A 15699-nucleotide genomic window follows, 5' to 3' on the forward strand; every position below is an offset into this window, starting at 1 on the left:
ATGGAAACAACGGTTTCTGTCCCTGTTTTTAAAAATCTGTTGCCATTGGCACTACAGTTAGTAAAATTCTTCCTAGATATTAGCAAAAGCCTGACTTAGCCTGTTAGGTTTAAACGTTACCATGAGAATTTTTTTCTTTCCGTAGGTTTTGCAAAGCATTTGCATTGGAAGATAGAAAAGGACGAGACAGCTGTGGTTGGCTAGCTCCATCTTAGTGTGAAAATTGTTGGAATGCTTTCAATTTACTTCCTAAAGGTCAAGGGGTACTCTAATTCATATTTTTACATTTTAGCTGCTTTTTTTTTTTTTTGGCCAACCAGGGATCGAACCCGGGCCCCCGGCAGTGGAAGCACAGAGTCCTAACCACTGGACTGCCAGGGAATTCCCCACATTTTAAAATTTTAGAAGGAACTGTGTTAGGCTTTCATTTAACACCCCCCAATTATATAACCTTAATTCAAATTTAACACTTGTTTCCTAAAGTGGATCCACTGTAATGATCCTAAGATGATCATGTAGAAATTGTTTTTAGAAGACATAAGAGTATAAGTCACTTGATAATTATAACAGCATCAATTACTGCAAGCAGCGAAGTTACATACTAACATGCACTATGTATAAAATAAGTAAACCCAACAGAAAAAACTTAAGTTTACAAAGCATACTCATCACCTACTTTAAGTAAATGTAAGTTGATTTAATGATAGTTCATTAAAGAATAATGAACTATCCCAAGTGATTTTTTTAACTGTCTCAAGTGGAAACTGTGATTTTATCACAACTTGATTTGTGAACAACTATAACTCAAAACAACATACACATGTATTCATTGCATGTCAGCTAAAATTGAATTTTAAAATTGTCAAGGATTGAAAAAATGATAATATGTATTACTACTTTAAACCTATGTCCTATGCGAACACATTTTAAAAACCAATGTTAATGGTAAAACAAGTCTTATTTGATATTACAGTATAAATCAACCACAAGTATACCACTCACAAAGTCAATGTGGAAATATGGGTAAAGATAGTAGAATGAATACACACATTTAATTGCATTCCCCACCACAAATCTCTTTAAAGCAACAGTAAAGTGATTTTTCAAAAACACTTAAGTCCAGAAAAATATAGAAGAGAAGAGAGCACCGACATTTTTGGACCCAAGAAGGAAATGGTTGAGTAGTAACTGACTCAGGAGACCTGAGAAAACTGAATAATAAGTGGACAGTGGGAAAAGCTGAGAACCCAACTTTACACTGCAGAGCTTCCAAAAGGCTCAAAAATTGGTAACACAATTCTTGGCAAAAAAGGCAAAAGAAGGATGGCTGTAAGGATACCTGTAAGGAGCAGGTAGGCCCCTAGATGTCCTCCCACTTCAGCTGTGTGGTGATGCCCCTCCCTCCCCTAGCAGGACCCTGAGGCTTATTCTCTGGAAAGGGTGAATCAGAGGATAGCTGGATTTGCAAATCTCTGGCACAGTTGAGAGTAGGGCTAATAGGGACTAAGTAAAAGTTTATAAAATATTGAGGGCCCCCAACCCTTATTTTCCCACCAGAATTGCAGCAACCAAGTACCTTCCAGAATGGAAGAGTCTTCTCTGAAGAATCTGCCTGGCACAAAAGAAAACACCTAAAGATATAGACATTGATAATTTTTTAAGGAAATGATTGTTATGGGTTGAGATGTGTCCCCCAGAAAGATATGTTGAAGTCTGTTATAGACTGAATTCTGTCCCCCTAAAATTCACATGTTGAAGCCCTAACCCCCAGAGTAACTGTATTTGGAGATAGGAACTTTAAGGAGGTGATTAATATTAAATGAGGTTGTAAGAATGGGGCCTTAATTCAATAGAACTAGTGTCCTTATAAGAAAAGTAAGAGACACCAGAGATACCTCTCTCCATGCATGCACAGAGGAAAGGTCATAGGAGGACACAGAGAGAAGGTCTATAAGCTTCCTTGAGGCGTCACCAAAAACCAACCCTGATGGCACCTTAATCTTGGATTTGCAGCCTACAGAACTGTGAGAAAATAAATTTATGTTGTTGAAGCTATTCGGTGTGTAGCATTTAGTTATGGTAGCCTGAGAAGACTAATACAAAGTTCTAACCCTCAGAATGTGGCCTCATTTGGAAATAGGGTCACTGAAGATATAGTTAGTTAGGATGAGGTCATACTGGGGTATGGTAGGCCCTTAACCCAATATGACTGGTGTCCTTAAAAGAGGAAGAAGAGAGACTCAGAGACAAAGACACAGGAGGGGAGAACATCATATAATAGAGGCAGAGACTGAAGTGGAGCAGCTGAAAGATAAGGAACACCAAGGATTGTTGGCAACCACCAGAAGCTAGAAACAGGCAAGAAAGGATTCTCAACAGGTTTCAGAGGGAATGTGGCTCTGTCCACATCTAGTCACCAGAACGGTGAGACAATACACTTGTATTGTTTTAAGACACTCAGTTTGTGGCACTTCCGTATGGCAGTCCTAGGAACAAATTTAATTGCCTAGTCAGATCACCCTGTAGTGACGATCACATTCAGCAAGCCTCTTCATGGGTACAGGACTTCGAATCAGCTATTCATTATAATACTCAAATATGAGCAGAGAACCAAGGATCATCCAACATTTGAGAAAATCATATATGAAAAAGAGAGGTTGAAACAAACAAAAAAACCAGAACTCAAAGGACAGAGACTATAGAAAGAACATGTCTAAAAAGAAATCATTCATATTCTCAGACAAAAAGGAAGCTATTTTAAACAAAATAAGAATAGGGTGCTATCGAAAAAGGGAACATTCAGAGAATAAAAGGAGCTCTTAGAAATTAAACACATAAGAGAAGATAAAATTGAGGAACTCTATCATAAAATAGAGCAAAAAAGAAAAAGATAGGAAAGAGAAGAAAAAAGATCAGAAAATTAGAGAATCAGTCCAAATGGCTTTCTAGCTGAATAAAAGGAATCCCAGATAGAACAAATAGTGAAAAAGAAGTGGAGAAAATAATAAAGAAATAATTTTAACCAAATTTCCCAGAGCTGAAAAACAAAGGATTCCCAGATTAAAAGAGACTACTGAGGGTTTAGCAAAATTGATTATAATTGGCTCACACCGAGGCATGTCATCATGAAATTTTAAAACAATGGGGACATAGAAAAGATTCCACAAGCAGGTAAGAATCAGAATGCCTTCAGACGTCTGCACAGCAACACAAGAAGCTAAAAGACAAAATTCTGAAGGAAAATTATTTCCAGCCTATCATCTCAAAAAAAATCTACCTCTCAAAAAGCCTTCTCGGGAAGAAGGCACTGCATCAAAATGAGGAAGTAAAATAAGACAGAGGAAAACAGGAGATTAAGAAATCTGAAGATCTAAGACAAGAGCCAGTCCAGAATATCTAATGGATGAGAATGCACTGAGAAGAAATTCACACAACTGTCACAGAGTTTGGGTCTAAATTTGCAATGAGAACAGAGGATACCAAAGAAGTGAACAAAACAAAACAAAAAAAACAAGACAATGTATAATACCAGGGAAAACAAACTATTGGGCAGAAAAAGAATGGTCACGGTAGGATACTATAGGGATCAGATGCAAATAGTGTTTACATCGTGAAAAATCTTATATAACAGGTACTGATTTAAATGCTTTGTGTTCATTAACTCATATAATCCTCACAACCACCTGAGGAGGTAAGTACTACTACTGTTCTCATTTTCCAGATAAGGAAATTGAGGCAAAATAATAACTGGTTCAGGGACTTCCCTGGTGGTCCAGTGGTTAAGAACCCACCTTCCAATGCAGGGGACGTGGGTTCAATCCCTGGTCAGGGAACTGAGATCCCACATGACGCGGATCAACTAAGCCCGTGTGCTCTAGAGCCCGCGTGCAACAACTACTGAGCCTGTGCGCTCTGGAGCCTGCTCGCCACAACTAGAGAGAAGCCCGCGTGCTGCAACGAAGATCCCGCATGCCGCGACTAAGACCCAATACAGCCAAATAAATAAATAAATAAATAAATAAATAAATAAATAATTAATAACTTGTTTAAAGATTCAGCTAGTAAGGGATAGGGCCAAGATGATAAGACAAGCAGCCTGGTTCTAGATGGTTCTTTATATTCTATTGCTTCTTTCTAACTTAGCCTCAATAATGTAAAGACTGAATACTGATCCAACCCAAATTACACCCTAATGACACTGGGAGGCTACAGGGAAATTATGCAAGTATACAGTGACATTGGGTAACTACTAAATCATCTTTAATAGAAGGAAGTCAACTGACGAGATCCCTCTGAAAAATTAAGAAGCAGCAATATGAGCATGTATTTAGATGTGGAAATAAATACTAAAGGATCCAGATAAAAGAATTGAAAGTAGTTGCCTCTAGAGTTAGAAATAGGGATGAGGAGGGTGGGGAACTGTTGTTTTTCATAATAAGCCTTGGACAGCTGTTTGATTTAAAAATTATAAATAAGTACAGCTTTGATAAAAGCAAAAACTAAGTTAAAAGTAGATCAGAAAAGAAAATAAACAGATAGGATTGTGGCCTGACAAAACTAATTTTCAAAAAATTAAAAAAAAATTCCCCTTTAATCAATGAGTTAATCTTTACACTTCCCAAATTATTAAAACCTTTCAATCAAATGAGTATTTTTAATCCAAAATATGAAAAGATGCCTTGGGAGCACTTTTGACAATAAAGAAAAGTTCTTTACTATGTTTTTTCACTGTTTTTTCCCTTATATCTAATAGACAAACTTCTATCTAGTAGACAGAATTAGTAGACAACTTCAGATTTTACCAACTGACAAGAACTGTAGAACTAGCATGTAGCATATTTGTTCACTTTCATATCACCCAAATATTCAGTCACAAATTAGGTCACTTTCAAAAGCCAAGTCAACAGTGTTTTAGAGGGCCTTTAAAAAAGTAATCTCCCAGAGTTTTCCCTGTTCTTTGTTCTTGCTCATAGTAAATCTCAGGACCAAATGTCTGATTTTGATTTGTAAGTGCTATTAGCCAGTCTTTTTCGTTGCCACTTTCTCCAACATTCTTAGAATAAGAACACTGTTTTCCTAGAAAAGCGACAGCAATTATACACGACTTGGAAGTAAACACTCTATTTTCAAGTCATGAGACGGTATAAGCTTGAAAAAATTTGCAAAACCATTCTAATTCTTCAGTGAGTTTACATTTCAATTACTGCAAGACTGAAAGACTTTAAGTAGGCCATATCAGCCACACTATACAGGAAATTATATCCTAGGAAAGCTCCGTTTTAAAAATAGGCAAAGGAAGAAAGGAAGGTTGCCAAAATACACAGCACTTTCCATTTGTTTTGATTTGAATACAGCATCTGTTTTATCAGGTGCAATCTACTATTTGCAGGCTTAAGGGGAATGGTACTAGTTAGGGTTTGAAGAAGTAAATTAATAAAAAATGTTTGCTTTCTGAAAATAATTTTGAAGTAGATATCAGTAGAATTTAGGTAACAACCAAACACGACAAAGTAACTGGGTTTAGGGATAAGTCAGATTGGACTGTGTACTCCTTAACCCAGTAGAATCAAAGCTGAGAAACCAGACTAATCCACTTAAGAAATGTACATGCTCTTGAAACACTATTTAATATTTCTTATATACTTAGAAGTCAACTCTTCTTTCTTTTTTTATTCACTCATTAAAAAAATATTGAGTACCTACTATGTAACATGTACTGTTCTAGGTACAGGAATATAGCAATTAACAAAGCAACAAAACTCTCTATGGAGCTTATCTGGTGGGGAAGACAAACACATATAAAAAATACAATACAGATAGTATAAAAGACTATTAAAAATATAACAGAGGAATTTTAAGAAGGTTAATTTTACTAAGAAACTACCATATGCAAAGCAAATTTGGATGGGATTACCATACAAGAGAACTTTGTGAGAACAGAGTTTTGATAAAACTTCTATAAGTCAGAGGTAAAGTTGGATGACTAAGTTTAGGTGAGACTCAGCAAGAAAATGATATTCAAAATTTTTGTTGGCCAAAAAAAAAAAAACAAAAAACAGCAGACCATCCAGAAAAAGATTTGCTACCTTTAGTAAAACACTTAAAAAAAAATTTTTTTTTGTCGGAAGTAAATTTAGTTTGGAAATATTTAAAGAACTGCCAAGACTATACAGAACTTTCAAAAACTTCTCATTTCATCTTTAACCATTTTGATCACGGTTGATTTAGATGCTTATGCGTCCTGCCCTAGTACTGGTTAAGCTGCCTCATTGCTCTTCTTAGAAAATATCCATATAATTGTGGCCCCTGAAGATCTACCATGGAATTAATCAGAGGCATATTCACTGGCTGGTTGGGAAAGCTCTTTCAACTTTTTCGTGAAGATAGAATCCTCATTTACTTTTCTAATCTGGTACCATTCCTGCCTTAGTGATCCATGTGACTCTGGGCAAGTTAATTCACTTCACTGAGCCTATAATATTCTAATATTCCGTACTACTTTATAGAGTTGTAGTGAGGGCCAGTGAGATATTGTAGTACACAGAATAATGTCCCCCTCCCCCAAAGATGCCCACATCTTAAGCCCTGGAACCTATGAATATGTCAGGTTGTGTGTTAAAGGAGAAATCAGGCAGCAGTTGGAATTCAGGTTTGCTAATCAGCTGACCCTCAGACTGGGAGAGGAGCCTGGATTACTCAGGTGAATCCAGTGTAGTCACGAGAGTCTGTATAAGTGGAAGAGGAAGGCAGAAGGGAGGACCAGAGAGTTGGCAGTTTGAGAAGGTCTCAGTCAAGTGTTCCTGGCTTTGAAGATGGAGGAATACAGCCGTAAGCCAAGGAGTGTGGGCAGCCTGTAGAAGCTAGCAAAGGTAAGGAAACCGATTTTCCCCTGTAGCCTCACAAAGGAATGTAGCTGTGGATCCATTTCAGATTTTTGACCTCTGAGACTGTAAGAGAATACACGTGTGTTGGTTTAAGCCAGTAAGTGTGTGGTAATTGTTACAGTAGCAATTGGAAACAATAATATACAAAAGTATTTTGAAATTGGTAGGAAATTATATAAATGTAAGATGTAATCTTTCTAGTATTATATCTGCTTAGTCTCTTCAGCAGACTTGATGGCAGACAGCTTGGTCACCAGGAGGTCTCTAGAGCTGTATCAAATTTCCTTGTCAAAAGCAGATTCCTGCCTTTCCTGTTTCGGTGCCTATTTTTGCATTCGCTCTAGCTCTCGTCTAATTTGTGAAGCAGAGTTGATTACCATGTAATAATCAAACCAATGCCAGCCACCTGCCTTTCTAGTTGCCTAGTTTCTCTTCAATTACTCATGATTCTGATATTCCCAAAGGGATGGTTAAGAAAACTTTTTCCAATAATAGCATTTAAGTCTCAGCAGTTACATCTTGGGGTTGAATCCATTACTGAGGATAGCTTTGAATAGGGGAACACCTGGACATTCTTAGAAGCTTTAGCTCCTTGATGTTCTTTCCAAAATAATTAAGACTTTCAGATACCCTGGTTAATATTGTTCAAAAATGCTAAAAACTTCCTTAAAAAATGGGAAAGAACAGGCTATAGACAAAAAAGGCTTGTAAATGACCCTAAAAGTGATATAATAATGCTCTGGGGCTGGAATAGGAAAGAGATACTAGAAATCTTAATGATATAAGGTTAGAAAAAAAAAATTCCCTTGTTTGATTTTGCTCCATAGCAGTGTCAACAACAAATTGGCACTTGCCATTGGTACTTGCCAACAAAAAAAGAAAACTTTTTCCAGAGTTGTAATACTGTAGCAAAATTATGTAGAGAGAATTCTTAACTTTGTTTATGAGTTATTCTCTAAAAGCTGTGCAAGGCAATACGTGAAGTATATCTCCAAATAAGCATATAAGCAGATATGTATGTATTTCAGTACATGTCAAGTCTTTATAGTTTTTCCATCAGTTTGAATAAGAATGTTAATGGATTCTCTTCCATAGGTTACATTATCTTTAACTTATGAAGCAGAATTAAAATTTCAGGGTTAGGGGGCTTCCCTGGTGGTGCAGTGGTTAAGAATCAGCCTGCCAATGCAGGGGACACAAGTTAAAGCCCTGGCCCGGGAAGATCCCACATGCCGTGGAGCAACTAAGCCCGTGTGCCACAACTACTGAGCCTGCGCTCTAGAGCCTGAGAGCCACAACTACTGAAGCCCGTGTGCCACAACTACTGAAGCCCGCGCGCCTAGAGCCCATGCTCCGCAACGAGAAGCCACCGCAATGAGAAGCTCGCGCACCACAACGAAGAGTAGCCCCTGCTCTCAGCAACTAGAGAAAACCCACGTGTGGCAGCGAAGACCCAATGCAGCCAAAAATTAAATAAATGAATAAATAAATTAAAAAAAAATTTTCAGGGTTAGACCATTCTTATTAATCCCAAATTTATAGAATAATCTAGTAATAAAAATTTATAGACTAATCTAGTAATAAAAATTGAGTGTTGTATTAAGGGATAAAACTCACAAATCCATGTTTTTAAGTCCTTAAAAATTAACATTAATAAAGTTAAATTGACACATAGTAAGAAATAGACTAATATTTTTATAATGGTTCTTAGACCAATACCTAAATAACACCATATTTTCTGCCCTTTTAGCATTAATTAACACATAACGGGCCTGTTTCTTTTTATTATAATTTGTTATGAATACCTTTATATTTCTTCTTGCTATCTTACCTTTTATTTTAGGGGATGGTATTTGTGTGCCTGCTGATAATACCCTTATATTATTAGAGCTTCATTTTCAACTTGTACTTAACTTTTTTTCCCAACAAAAACATTGCACATTTGGGAAGGAAGACAGGAGAATAGCTCAAGCAGAAATATGTACACACGGGGGCTTCCCTGGTGGTGCAGTGGTTGAGAGTCTGCCTGCCAATGCAGGGGACACGGGTTTGAGCCCTGGTCTGGGAGGATCCCACATGCCGCGGAGCAGCTGGGCCCGTGAGCCACAGTTGCTGAGCCTGCGCGTCTGGAGCCTGTGCTCCGCAACAAGAGAGGCCGCGATAGTGAGAGGCCCGCGCACCGCGATGAAGAGTGGCCCCCGCTTGCCGCAACTAGAGAAAGCCCTCGCACGGAAACGAAGACCCAACACAGCCATACATACATACATACATACATACATACATACATACATACATAAATAAATAAAAGAAATATGTACACAAAGGCACACAGAGGCTTACCAGTTATTGTTTACCCTGGGTGTATAACACTTTATAGGTAAGATGGACCCAGAGTTGAGAAACATATCACCATGTACTTCAACTATATAATTAATTAGGTTCAGAAAAAAGATCTCATTTAATAACAGTATCATAAACATTTCAAATAAGGAGCATTGTATTGGCCAGTACAGTTATTAAGTACTAGCCAGCTGTATACTCCCAGCTCATATTTTCGTGGTGTTTGGAAATGAAGAGCAACTCTTATTTTTATCTTTCAAAAGAGAATTCCAATTAAATTCAAATATGACACCGTAAGGCAAAGTGTTGTCTATGGACTAGTGCAAGGCTGTGAATTGTTGCTGTTAATACAAAATTGTCAGTAATTTCAGGTCTACTGAATCTAATAATAAAAAAAAGTTGGGGTTGTATTTCGTATGTTCTTGGGGTTTCGTTTCATTTTTCTAGTAATTACTTTTTAATTTTATTTTAAAAAGTATTTGTCTATGACTTAATGGAAATTATTTAAAAAGAAAACAAAAAATCCCAAACTGGTCCTATACCACAGGTAGCTTGAGAAGCGCTGTTAACTGAAGAAACTTGCTTGTTTCTAAAAACTAAAGTATGCCAGTACCGTAAAACAATATTTGAAGAATTTATTATGATATATATTAATACATGGCCTTTCAAGCCATTAACAATTACTTTAAATTACTAGGACTTAATGTGGTTCCATTTCTTAAGACTTTGCACCAATCTTAGATCCAAGAGATAAATATATATATTAAAAGGACAGAAAAATTTCAGAGCTCAACTGAATAACCTCTCTACCTCTGCTAGGTATATTCCACCATTCTAATTAATTTGTATATACTTTACTTCAAAATTAGTTTTATACAGAAGATAAACAGTGAGTATAAATGTTCAATAGGATGGGTTAGCTATAAAGGTTTCAGGGCCTCCCCCTACTCAAAAAACAAGAACAAACTACCCTGAACAAATAGAATAAAGAATATGTTCTCTGGTCATTTGATAAGTTGGATGACAAGGCTACCATCCAAGATCCCTTGTAAAGAACCATGGCTATATATCCAAGAGAACTGAAATTAGGTACTCAAACAAAGCCTTGTACACAAATGTTTATAGCAGCACTATTCATAATACTAAAAATCTGGAAACAATGCAGATGTCTGTTAATGGATAAATGGAGAAACAAAATGTTCTATGTGCATGCAGTTTTACTCAGCCATAAAAAGGAATGAAATAATGATACATGATATAATGTGGATGAATCTTGAAAACATTATCCTAGGTAAAAAGAAGCCAGACACAAAAGGTCACATATTATATGATTCAGTTTATATGAAATACCCAGAATCCATACAAACGAAGCAGATTGATGGTTGCTAGGGGCTGGGGGGCAGGGGCAGTGTGACGAGTAACTGCTTAACGGGTATGTTGTTTTATTTTGGAGTGATGAAAATCTTTTGGAAGTAGACAGAAGTAGTGTTTGCACAAGATTGTGAATGTAGTGAATGCCACCAATTGTTCACTATGAAATGGTTAGTTTTATGTTACCTGAATGTCACCTCAATTAAAAAAAGAACCACAGCTACTGATGTGCAGTTCTCAGTGTTGACTGCTTACCCCTGTTGATTAACCACTAATAAGCTATGCTTTTGCTATTCTCTGAAAATTCCCTTCATCACAAATAGTAAACTTATGCCAGGATTTATAGGTGGGGAAGCCCATTTACCATTGAACATTATGGATAAAATTGGGAGGGAGAACTTACAGAAACGTGTAAATAAATGAATGAATAATAAAGAAAAGAAGAAAATTTTAAAAATTAGTGAAATAAAAAAAAAAACAGTTAAGGAACAGGGAAGAGGAAAGTAAAAGAGAAAAGAAACATTGATGACTGAAGAGGAAATCATTACAAATATAGTATGATTCAAGAAGAAAAAAGATTGTAATTGTCAGTAGTCATGAGGTATCTATGTATTTAAATCAATTAGAAAGGGACAAAACAACTATGAAGGAAGAAAAAAGGTTTTGGGACCAGAGAGATATTCTTGGTGTACCTATCCATTTAAACAAGAATAAAAAACAGACAATTTCCCAACCTCTTATTTTACTGGGACTTAAACTCTAAATGAATAAGAGATCCAATTACTCATTTCGGGATCATACTTATTTAACTGCCAACTGACAGCAAACTGTTTTTGAAACTCCACTTTGCAATTGTATTCAAAATTAGTTTTAAAAAAAGACTAACTTTATTACATTTATATCACATTTTTAACCCAAAACATTATTCCAGCTGTTTCTAAAATAATGGCAGTTTTTCTAGTATTGTATATAATGGATACATTCAACTAGAAATGATCACTCACAAAACTATACTTACATATTCCTTCACGTTTTTTGTTTTCACAGCTTTGTATGAATAATATGCAGGATAAAGCATTCCAAACACCAACCTAAAAGTAAAAAGTACAAGAGGACTAATCAAACATAATAATGCTTTTAACAGCTCATGAAAATTTCACCTAATAGAAAAGCAGAAAGTACATGGAGAACATATGACAGTGTAAATATGTATGAAAACTTTGTGTATAAACTAAATCCACTCAGAAAGGCAAACTAAAAATACAATTTTTTTTTTTTTAAACAAAAAGATGGTTTCAGTATTCTAGGTAGTTTCATGGGAAAAAAAGATTTATTTTTAAAAACTGCCACTTAAAATCTTTTTTACTAATTACAAAAAATATTCTGTAGATCCTTGAACATTTGGAAAATGTACAAAATTGCCAAAAGAATAAAATTTGCCCCAAAGCTACCAGTCAGAAATAACCACAGGCAACACTTTACTGTATGCAAATCCTACTTTTTATCCATGTGTAGTATACCTAAAACATAAATATAACATGCATGCACACACACACATAATTTGGGGTAATGGAAAAAGTGGCCCTTCACTCCATTGGTTTGAGAAGCACTGATTCTAATTATGACAGTGCTGTGAAACAATACTTGATACATTTATTACAATATATCTGAAAATAACTTAAATTTTTTTAAATTGGAGTATAGTTGATTTACAATGTTGTGTTAACTTCAGGTGTACAGCGAAGTGAATCAGTTACATATACATATATCCACTCTTTTTTAGATTCTTTTCCCATATAGGTCATTTCAGAGTATTGAGTAGAGTTCCCTGTGCTATACACTAGGTCCTTATTAGTTATCTATTTTATATATAGTAGTGTGTATATGTCAATCCCAATCTCTCATTTTATTCTTCCCCCCTTACCCCCTGGTAACCATAAGTTTGTTTTCTACATTTGTAACTCTATTTCTGTTTTGTAGATAAGTTCATTTGTACCTTTTTTTTAGATTCCACATATATGTGATATCACATGATATTTGGCTTTCTCTGTCTGACTTACTTTACTCAGTATGACAATCTCTAGGTCCATCCATGTTGCTGCAAATAGCATTATTTCCTTCTTTTTTATGGCTCAGTAATATTCCATTGTGTTTTATATATATATATATATATATATATATATATATATATATATACACACACACACACACACACACCACATCTTTATCCATTCTAAAGTAACTCTTAAAGCATTTATAAAATGACAATCACTAATAGGACTTAATTTAATGCTCTCTGTTACAATTATTTCACCAAATTCCAGATCCAAGAGGGTGTGTGTGTGTGTCAGATACAGAAATGGCATGACACAGTATATATGGTTTACAATTGGCATTTTCACATAACATCATGGAATTTTTTGTCTTCAAATATTAGTCTACAGTATTAATACCTTCATTACATTCTACATTGAGATTCACATAATTTATTTAAACAGTCCCATATTTATAGGCTTTTGGTTAATTTCCAGATTTTTGCTATTACACATAATACTGTGAAAAACATTTCTATGCACACTGATATACACTTCCTGGTTGCAGTATTGCTGCTTCAAAGAGTGCACACATTGCTGCCTATTACCAAAAATGCCCTCCAGAGAAGTAGTTCCACTTTGCATTCCTATACATTGCCAATAGTGTGTACCATCATTTAAAAAAAGTTTGCCAGCTAAATAGAAGAAAAATAATCGCCTTATATGTTCTAATGTGCATTTCTGAGCACCAGTAAGTATGAGTTTTTCTCAAGTGTTCACTGGTTTTTTGATACATGAGTGTATGATATTCTGTTGTCTACTTTTCTTTCTTTAATCTATTTTTAAAAAAGAGTTATTTTAGAATAGTTTTATTTTTACAGAAAAGTTGGGAAGATGGCATAGATAATTCCTAATACCCTACACTGAGTTACTCCTATCAATAACATCTTGCATCAGTATGGTACATTTATTATAATTAATATATTATTAACTAAAGTCCAAACTTTATTCAGATGTCTTTAGTTTTTACCTAGCATCCTTTTTCTGTCCCAGGATCCCATCCAGGAGAGCATATTATATTTAGTTGTCTTGCCTCCTTAGGTCCTCTTGGCTGTAAGTTTCTCAGACTTTCCTTGGGAAATGATCTTGATGGTTTTTTTATACCATGTGTTTTTTGTTTTGTTTTAATTAATTAGTTAGGTTGCACTGGGCCTTAGTTGCAGCTTGCAGGCTCCTTAGTTGTAGCAGATGGGCTCCTTTTAGTTGGGGCTCAAAGGCTCCTTAGTTGTGGCATGCAAACTTTTAGTTGAGGCATGCGTGTGGGATCTAGTTCCACGACCAGGGATCGAACCCAGGCCCGCTGCATTGGGAGCGCAGAGTCTTAACCACTGCGCCACCAGGGAAGTCCCTGATGTTGACAGTTTTGAGGAATATGGGCCAACTATGCTGTAGGAAGCCACTCGACTGGCATTTGTCTGATGTTTTTCTCATGATCAGACTGAGGTGTGGGTTTGGGGGAGGAAGATCACGGAGGCTAAGTTCCATCTCATCATATTAATAAGGGCACATACTATTAGTATGGCTTATCACTATTGATGTTAACCTTGACCACCAGGCTGAGGTAGTGTGTGTTAGATTTGGTAACTTCAAGGTTACTCCCACCACCTCCATGCTGTAGTCTTTGGAAGGAAGTCACTATGCACAGGCTTGAGAGGGGAGTTGCCCTCTACCTCCTTGAGAGTGGATTAGCTATATAAATTATTTGGAATTCTTCTGCACGGGAGATTTGTCTATTCTTCCCCAGTTATTTATTTATTCAATAATGTATTTATGTCAATATGGACTCATAGGTTTATTGTATACTTTGGATTTTAATCCAATAATACTTTATTTTGTTGCTCAAAAGCTTTGAACATTGGGACATCTTTCGGTTAGTTCCTGTGTCCCTCTGACATACCTCCATAATTGTGAGGGAGGGATTTTTTTTTTTTTTCTTTTTTTAGCAATTTGTTACTTTCTGGCACTACATAATGCGCCAGGCTCATACTGTGTACTTCCTGTCGCATTCCTAGAATCAGCCACTCCTCCAAGCAGCCTCCGTTCCTTTTATTGGATGATGGTATTTAAGACCCAGATCTGGGTGCTAGGTGTGCTCATTATTACTACAGTGTTGTCGATTTGAGGCCCTTCTTTGTCTATTTTGTATGTTAGCCAATATTTTTCTAGGTTATTGTTATCTTTCAATTTTGTTTATGAAGTTTGCTGAAATACATACTGTATTATGTTTGCTAGGGCTGCCATAATGAAATATCACAGACTGGATGGTTTAAACAACAGATACTTATTTTCTCATAGTTCTGGAGGCTGGAAGTCCAAGATCAAGGTGTTGGCATATTTGGTTTTTTCCTGAGGCCTTCCTCCTTGGATTGCAGATGGTCACATTCTCACTGTGTCCTCACGTGGTCATACCTTGGTCCATGTGTGTGTCCTAATCTCTTCTTCTTGTAAGAACACCAGTCACACTGGATTCAGGCCCACCCTAAATACCTCATTTGAATTTAATTGCCTCTTTAAAGATCTTATCTCCAAATACAGTCACATTCTGAGATACCACGGGTTAGGACTTCAACATACAAGTTTTGCGAGGGGGACATAATTCAGCCCTTAACACATACTGTATATTTAAGAACTTTTACATTAAATAAATGTTTCTATTTATATTAAATAAGCATTCTTTTTTTTTTTTAAGGAACTCCTTTATTTTATTTATATTTATTTTTGGCTGTGTTGGGTCTTCGTTTCTGTGCGAGGCCTTTCTCCAGCTGCGGCAAGCGGGGGCCTCTCACTATCGCGGCCTCTCTTGTTGCGGAGCACAGGCTCCAGACACACAGGCTCAGTAGTTGTGGCTCACGGGCCCAGCCGCTCCGCGGCACGTGGGATCTTCCCAGACCAGGGCTTGAACCCGTGTCCCCTGCATTAGCAGGCAGACTCTCAACCACTGCGCCACCAGGGAAGCCCTAAATAAGCATTCTTACACTGAGAGCAAGTAAATATTTATATCTCTATATAAG

At 36.4% G+C, this 15699-nt stretch overlaps 1 protein-coding gene across 2 annotated transcripts in view; it reads right to left on the bottom strand.

The window, feature by feature from the left end:
* The window catches only part of REEP3 (receptor accessory protein 3), a 97818-nt gene that overhangs the window by 39093 nt on the left and 43026 nt on the right, over positions 1-15699 (bottom strand). For both annotated transcript variants that reach the window (XM_068547467.1, XM_068547468.1), the window contains exon 2: positions 11614-11686. In XM_068547467.1, coding sequence (XP_068403568.1) covers positions 11614-11686 — 73 coding nt within the window. The remainder of the gene's footprint in view (positions 1-11613; positions 11687-15699) is intronic.

The sequence above is a fragment of the Eschrichtius robustus genome, chromosome 7 (assembly GCF_028021215.1).
Source record: "Eschrichtius robustus isolate mEscRob2 chromosome 7, mEscRob2.pri, whole genome shotgun sequence".
In the NCBI taxonomy this organism is placed as follows: Eukaryota; Metazoa; Chordata; class Mammalia; order Artiodactyla; family Eschrichtiidae; genus Eschrichtius; species Eschrichtius robustus.